The sequence below is a fragment of the Tupaia chinensis genome, unplaced genomic scaffold, assembly GCF_000334495.1.
Source record: "Tupaia chinensis unplaced genomic scaffold, TupChi_1.0 Scaffold148091_1, whole genome shotgun sequence".
In the NCBI taxonomy this organism is placed as follows: domain Eukaryota; kingdom Metazoa; phylum Chordata; class Mammalia; order Scandentia; family Tupaiidae; genus Tupaia; species Tupaia belangeri.
Genome location: NW_006207942.1, coordinates 105220 through 113392, shown reverse-complemented (window position 1 = coordinate 113392; position 8173 = coordinate 105220). Strand labels below are relative to the sequence as shown.

General features: G+C 41.3%; 1 protein-coding gene across 11 annotated transcripts in view; it reads left to right on the top strand.

Annotated features, from left to right (window-relative positions):
* KDM5C (lysine demethylase 5C) overlaps positions 1 to 8173 on the top strand; it is a 59830-nt gene that overhangs the window by 23993 nt on the left and 27664 nt on the right. For all 11 annotated transcript variants that reach the window (XM_027768959.1, XM_027768960.1, XM_027768963.1 and 8 more), the window contains exons 13-14: positions 4804 to 4923; positions 5023 to 5217. In XM_027768959.1, the coding sequence (XP_027624760.1) occupies positions 4804 to 4923; positions 5023 to 5217 (315 nt within the window). The remainder of the gene's footprint in view (positions 1 to 4803; positions 4924 to 5022; positions 5218 to 8173) is intronic.

Genomic DNA, 8173 nt, shown 5'->3' with positions numbered 1-8173 from the left:
GCCCTATAGTGAAAACCTCTCCAAAAAAAAAAAAAAAAATCAGAGTTGGAGGAAACTAGAAGAGACAGTAATAACATTTTTGTAACTAGAAAGCCGATAGATGAGAAATTCTAAGCCAATATTGAGCTATCTGAGAACCAAATTGATTGATTTATTTAAATTTTCTAGAAGGTGCATGTACCTGCCAGAGGGTAGTGGAGGCAACAAGAAAGCCTCGCTGCAACCCTTTATACATTTCTTCTCCTGTCAAGATTTTGGGTACTCATGCACATGCACCTAGGATGTTTTTTCATGCTGCCAGGTCTAGGACTTGAATGGTGGTTGGCCGTGAAGGAACCAGCCACCTTAACCATTGGGCCACGGGCTGCCCCATTCTGATTTATACTTAAGAATTCTCCAAAGTTTTGTAGTCAGTGGCACCAGGCATTGTAGGGGTAAAGAGAGATGGAGTGAAAATAAGGAATGGTTGGGCTAGCCTGTAACCTGGTCGCTAAGAGAGCTGAATCTCATACGACTGACCATATAACCAGTCCTGGACCTGGCAGCTTGAGGGCATGTGTATGCATGCCCAAAATCCTGAAAGGAGAAATGGAGAACAGATCAGTGGCATAACAATTCCCTGAGGTGGGTGCCTTTTCCCTCTTGCTCTCCCTCCCGCTCTCTGATAAGCACATGTGCCCTCTGGAAAAAATGAAAAGCAGCAGCTAGGAATGGTTTGTGTCTATGTAAGAAAGAAACTATGAGATTCCCCTCCCACACTGGGCAGTTGGAAATATGACCCTTCTTCACATTCTAGTAAAAGATTAAAGATTTTTTTCTGAGAAGGTTAAACGGGTATCTGGATTGAGGTCTCCTGGGTACCACTGATGGTGAATTGATAATAAATATAGTAGGATCTGTCATCTTATACATACTGGAAGCTGAGATTTCCAACCATCTTCTTCCACTTGACTGTTACAACACTGGCAGGAAGTATGAGACTTTTAAAAAAATATGTTTCTTTTAATTTTATTTATTATTATTTAATTTGACCACAGAGAGAGACAGAAAGTAAGAAAGCAAGCCACCAGGTCTGTTACTGTAGTCAGACATGTGGGAGTCCAGCGTCTTAACCACTGCACCACCTGCTAGCCCTAGGCAACAAGCTTACTTGCCCATGATTCTGGCTATCTGGGAAGGCTTCGTGGGAAGGGATGAGAACCCATTGAGGGTGCTTTTCTTTCTCTCTCTCATGAAAGAAATAAATTAAAGACACAGAACACTGGCAGTCGGACCTTTACTGGCAGTCGGACCTTTTCGTTTCTTTTTTTCTTTTGAGAATTTTGTTGTTGTTGTTTTGCGTATGGGGGGGGGGTGTGTGCTTGCTGTTGAGATAGACAGAAAGACAGAAAGTGAGAAATCACCCCCCGGGAGGATGGCCATGCTGTAGTCATTTCTCCATTCTCATGGGATCTTGGACCCGTGCACACATGTGCCTGCATGAGTTTGAAGCTGCCGGGTTCAAGATGTGAACCATGGTCAGCCATGTGGGAGTCCAGTAACATAACCACTATGTCATCTGCTGGCCCCCAGACCTTTTACCTACAGGCAGAAATGGGAGAGATTTCTTGGGAATCTCGCCTTAGAGAAAAGACCTAGAGTTTCCCAAGCTGAATGACTCAGCTTTGTCACCCTAGAGTGAAACTCAGTTGACAATTTCACCTATGTACTCAGAGTTTCCATTCAGCATTTTTGATTATTTCTCTTAAATTTAGACAGGTAGCTATAGATTAACAGAGAGCTTAGGAAACCCTAGAAAGTGAAATAGAACCATATAGAAAGTAACTTGGAGAAATTGAGGCTAGACGAGGAGAAATAAAGTTCAAAAGAAAAGAGGACCATCACCATATGTTAGAGGTAAAGGGAGCAGGATCCCACATAACCAGGTAACTGCAGTTTGAATTTCTGGCCTAGCAGCTTGAAAGGCAGTGTGTGTGTACGCATGCCCCAAATCCCAACAGGATGGGGAAATGGAGGAAGAGAGATTGTGGCCTGACCATGCCCATGCCCGTGCCCATGCCCATGCCCAGTGTTTTCTGACCCTCCCCCTCTTTGTCTATCTCTCTCATGGGTGAGTGTTTGTGCCCTCTGGCAATTAAAAAGGAAAACAAACCTCATAAATATTTTAAGAAATAAGATATACTGCAAACATGAAAGAACAGGATATTATAAAAAATATAGCAAGAACTATTTTATTTTAAAAAGAGCATACTGAGAACATACTAATCCCTTAGAGATTAAAATTACGATAGCAAAAGTGGAAGACTGAAAAAACCTTAGAGAGTTGGCCACATTGGGAGCCAGATCCCACATGGCCAAGAGGAGTTTGAATCCTGGCCCATTGGTTTGACAAACATGGCTGGGACATGTGCATGTGTGCCTCAAATCATGATGAGGTGGAGAAATGGAGGGAAAAATTTGCAGCATGATGATGCTATATTTAGGGGGTGCTTTCTCTCTTTGGCAAGTGCACATCCCTTCTGACATTAAAAGGGGGAGGGAGCTTTGAAAATAAATAGTTGAGGAAATTTCCTAGAAAATAGAATAAAAAGAAAAAAATGAGAAAATATGGGGCCTACAGGTGGCATGGGGGTTAAGGTGCTGACTCCCATATGATCGACCACAGTTTGAGTCCCACCTTGGCGGCTTGCTTTACCACTTTCCCTCTCTCTCTCTATCACTCACTGGTCAAATTAATAATATTATAATTTAAATTAAATAAATCTTTTTTAAAAAATGAGAAAAGGTAGAGAAAATTAGAGAATTTTGTCTATGTGGTTCAATAGTCAAATAGGGTTAAGCTTCCTTAATCTGAAAATCTGACATTCTCCAAAGTCAGAAACTTTTTAGTCTTGGACATGATGTCACAAGTGGAAAATTCCACATCTGACAGGGCACAATGAAAATGTTACAATACAAATATGTAAAATTACCTTCAGACCAATTGTATAAGGTATATGTGAAGCATAAATGAGTTTCATGTGTAGATTTGGGTCTCATCCCCCAAGATACCGTATTATGTATATGCAAATATTCCAAAATGTGAAGAAATACATAGTATTTCTCATCCCAAGCATTTCAGATAAGAGATAAACAACCTATGGGACCAGCAGATGGTGTAATCAGTACATCACTGCAGTCCCATGTGGTTCGAGTCCCGTACCCAGTGTCTTAAAAGTCATCCTGGGCACGTGTGTGTGCGTGCCCAAAATCCCAAGAGGAGAATGAAGGAGGAGAGATTGTGGTTGTGGCCACCTCCCCTGGGGGATGATTTCTTGCTTTCTATCTCTTTGTCTCTTTCTGGCGAGCACACATGCCCTATAGCAAAAAATCTCTCTTTAAAAAAAAAGAGAGAGAGATTATAATAGGAGTTACAAGAAGAGAGAATAGATGAAAACTGAGAGGATAAAATCATTCAAGAAAATTTCCCTGAGCAGGTGGACTAAGTTTCTAGAATCAAAGGGCCTACCTAGTAAATAACATGAGTGAAAATAGATCCATACCAAAATTTATCATGTGAATTTTTTTATCAAACAATAGGACCAGAAGAATTCAATAAGCTGCTTAAGAGAGAAACAGGATTAATTCAAAGCATTAGAAATCAGAATGACTTACGACTTTTTCATCAGCAACACCGGAATTTAGAAGACTGGAACAGTGTCTCCAAAGTGATTTTCATCTTAGAATTCTATATGCAATCGGGGCCGGCAGATAGCAGGGTGATTAAGGGTGCTGGATTCCTACATGGCTGACTACAGTTTGAGTCCCAGACCTGGCGACTTGCTTTCTCACTTTCTCTCTCTCTCTTTGTCCCTCTCTGGTCAAATTAAAATAAATAAAGTTAAAGTCAAATAATTCTTTAAAAAAAAAAACTTCAAAAAGAAAAGAATTCTATATGCAGTCAAGTGTTAGAGTAAGAATAGAAACATTCCAAAATAAAGAAGCGTTCTTCTAACTCTTAGGAAGCTATTGGAGGAGGTACTCAAGCATAGCAAAAAAATAAAACAAGAAAAAGGAAGATGTGGGATCTAGAAATAGGAGATCATTATAGGAGACTGTCAGTCCACGGAGGAGAACTGGTATTATTCAGGGGCCAGGAGGTGATATGGTGGTTGGCCAACTGTGGTTCAAGTCCTGGACCCAGCAGCTTGCTTTCTCACTTTCCCTCTCTCCCTGTCTCTCATCAGTGAGTGCACATGCCCTATAGCAAATTTAAAAATAATAAATAAAATTAAGTAAATAATTCTTAAAAAAACTCTTCAAGGGGCCAGCAGGTGGCACAGTGGTTACGGGTGCTGGACTCCCACATGGCTGAATGCAGTTTGAATTCCAGATCTGGCGGCCTGCTTTCTCACTTTCCCTCTCTTTTCTCTCTCTCCTCACTCTGTCCCTCTCTGATCAAATTAAAATAAATAAAGTTAAATTTAAAAAAATAAGTGTTCAAACATTTTAAGTGGAAAACAAAGAGTAGAAACAGTCTTTTTTTATTTCAATTGTATATATGACTGATAAAAGTAAACTTTAATGAGAAAAGCTTGACCAGCTTAGTGAAAGTGGTATTTATAATTCTCATTCAAATGATTAGGGAAGTTGATCGGCTGACTTCATGACCAATGGTCTTTCCTTTCAGAGCTGGAGTTTCTAGGATTCTATTGTCAGGCTGTACTCTGAATGGTTTCTTTGTCTCTAAGAGACCCTGCACTTGGATCAGGTTTCTGCCCCTGGAAAACCTCTATCTTAGTGGCGTTGGCCATTCTTTCTTAGGTTGTCCGCACAAACCAGTGTGCAGGAGAATTCGTCATTACCTTCCCCCGTGCTTACCACAGTGGCTTCAATCAAGGCTATAACTTTGCTGAGGCCGTCAACTTTTGCACTGCTGATTGGGTGAGTCTGGGGTGTGGTAGGCTGGCAGGAAGAAAAACGTGGGAAAGCTTAGGCACGTGGCCGCAGACTGGCTACCCTTAACCTTGAATCTATCCATAGCTGCCAGCTGGGCGCCAGTGTATTGAGCACTACCGCCGGCTCCGAAGATACTGTGTCTTCTCTCACGAGGAGCTCATCTGCAAGATGGCTGCCTGTCCAGAGAAGCTGGACCTAAATCTGGCAGCAGCTGTGCACAAAGAGATGTTCATCATGGTGCAGGAGGAGCGGCGTCTACGGAAGGCCTTGCTGGAGAAGGTGGGTGGAAGAGAAAGTGGCCTAGGTCATTCACACTAGCCTGGTGGGGGTGGCAGGAGGCAGGGGCAATACCACAAAGGAGAATATTATGTAACCTCTATTCTTGGAGTACAGTGAAGAGAACTAGATTGAAAATCATATCCTCTTCTCTGCTCTACCCTTTCCCAACAGCTTCAGACAAATCAGTTCACTTCACTGAGTGGCATTTTTCCCCATTTGAAAAATGGGCATTATATAATGCTTAACATTTTGAATAGTTGAGCGCATTAAAGATATTAATAGTATTTATTCAGTAACTGGCCATAGCAGGTGCTGGTATGGCAGATAGTCATCATTATTAAAATGATAAGACGGATCATCATATGAAAACCCCACTGCTTATTATCTAGGAGACCTTAATCTCTCATAGCCTCCCACTCTATAAAAGGGAAATAACCTTACAAGGTGGTTATAAAGCATGAATAAAGTGATTTATTCCAAAGCCTCTATTACTGCTCTTGTGATAGAGTAGCTGCTATTGATAATATTAATACATGAAGAGAATAATTGAAATATGAGAGAGCTGCAAAAGTTAATGAAAAATATATATTATGGGAAAACTATGCATGGATTTCAAATTTTTTTTGCATCAAAATAAACTCTTACTTTAGTTCCATTTTTTTTCCATGAACTTTTTTGAAGTTTCTTTCTATGGAATGTTTCTTAGGAAATGCCATTTTATTACATTCTGATGGTTCAGTAACTCAGACTAGGGCAATAATATTACCAAGTAGAAGGCAATCCCACTTTAAAGGATTTCTTAGAAGCATGTGTTTGTTGTATATGTGGCTGAGTAGAAGCTGCTACAGAGCTGTAAAGTCTACTTGTGTAGTTTTAGCTGCCTTCTTCATGCTCCATTCTTGACCGGTGAGGGAACTGACTTCAAGTTTTCCATAAGGTTAAAAAAGAATGGTGGCCTGAGGGATTCCTTGCTGCCTGTTTGGGGGTAACATTTTCTTATTATAAAGCTCATTTATAATAATAATACAATAATATTGGGTTGTTGGGAAAGTCATGACATATTTTTCTATGCAAAAATGCATCATGATTTTCCAGAAGCCCCAGTAATAACTTCCAGGAGTATAGGCTATAGGGAGAATTAAACTGTAGTAGTGTAGAAGTCTGGGGCCCCTTAGTTATGTTATTTGGTGAGGCTCTGGGCTTTTCTAGGCATCATGTTTTCTCTTTTCAACGTTACTATTAAATGATGGCCCTGTAGCTGGGTCAAGCCAAAGCAAGGTGGCAAGAGTAGATCTTCTCTAGCTTATATTCAGAATTGTTTATACCTGGTCCTTATCTTAGAGAAGGGAACTAGACACTCTATTCTTGGAATCCTGTAAGAGATTGTGTATCAGTACTTTTCTTGGGGGAGAGAGGACTCCTTTTTTCTTTTTTTTTTTTTTTTTTTTTTCGAATTCTCAGAGTCTGTGGTTCAGAAAAGCCTAGGGGCTTCATTCTTAGAACATTTTCTGGCTTTGGAGTCAAAATTGACTGCAGTCAAATCCTCACTTTGGCACATTATTGACGACTTCTGAGACTTAGTTTGCTCCTTAGTACAATGGGATAGATCCATGAAATATGTGTTTTTATCTAAAAATTAGAGCTAATAACCATGAATACTTATTGAGCATTTATTCTAAGGGGTCACCCACAGATGGCCAACTATGAGATTCAAATCCCAGCCCCAGTGGCTTGAAAAAACACATCAGGGGCAACAGAGAAATGGAGAAGGGATTGTGGCATAGCCACACTCCATTCCTTCTCTGTCTGTTTTACAGAATAAGGAAACTGGAGCCCAGAGCATTTTAAACAGGATACTCACAATCACACAGCTAATAAGTGACAGTTGGATTATTTTTCCCCCTCATTGGAGAGAGTTTTGCTGTGGAGTATGTGTTCTCGCCAGAGCGACAGAGACAGAAAGCAAGAAATCCCCCACCCCTGCCCCAGGAAGGATGGCCACACTACAGTCCCTTCTCCTCCATTCTCCTCTTGGGATATTAGACACACCTAGCATAAGTTTTAAGCCACCAGGTCCTGGACTCGAACCACAGTTAATTATGTGGGAGTGCAGCGACGTAACCATTACTCCATCTGCTGGTCTTGACAGCAAGATTTGTAATGTGCTGTGTGGGCTAATAGCTTATGCAGAGATTAGGTGTTAAAGTTGGTATAGGACAAAAATTGTCAAAGTCAACATTTCCCTTTCAAAGCTCTGAAATTGCCCATAATGTATACTTTTTTTTTTAGGACATAACTGGCTTTTCCTTCATTTTTGGAATAGGTTGCCTTTTTTTTTTTTTTTTGGAGGGGTTTTTGCTAACGGGCGGCTGGTCCCCCCCAGACAGACAGAGAGAGACAGAGAGATAGCAAGTGAGAAATCACCCCCCAGGGGGGATGGCCACGCCGCAATCCCCTCTCTTCCATTCTCCTCTCGGGATCATGGGCACGCACGCACACGCGCCTGGCGAGAGTTTAAGCCACCGCGTCCGGGACTCAAACCGCAGTCGACTACGTGGGAGTCCAGCGACATAGCCATTATGCTAACTGCTGGTCCCTAGATTGCTTTTTCTTCTTCCAAGCAACAGATGAAGTCATTGACTTAGATTTGGAAGCTACGTTGTTGGTAAAAAATTATTTCTTTAAATCCTGCACATAGGCACATACAGTTGAGTTTCTGTAAATATAGGTGTGTGTGCAGTGTTTCTTATTTGCTAAGCAGTCTTCTCAGTGCTAGAACACAATAACTCTGAGGAGCTAGAAGCCAATGTTGTTCCTCAGTATACCCCCTCCATACCAGCCAGGCCAGTCTCTTGGCAACTTCTGCATATTGCTACCTCTCTTGTTCCTTGGTCCACCACTTTCCTCACCTCTCAGCCAAAAGACCCTTTCTGCTGACCTGAATCTTGCCTGATTT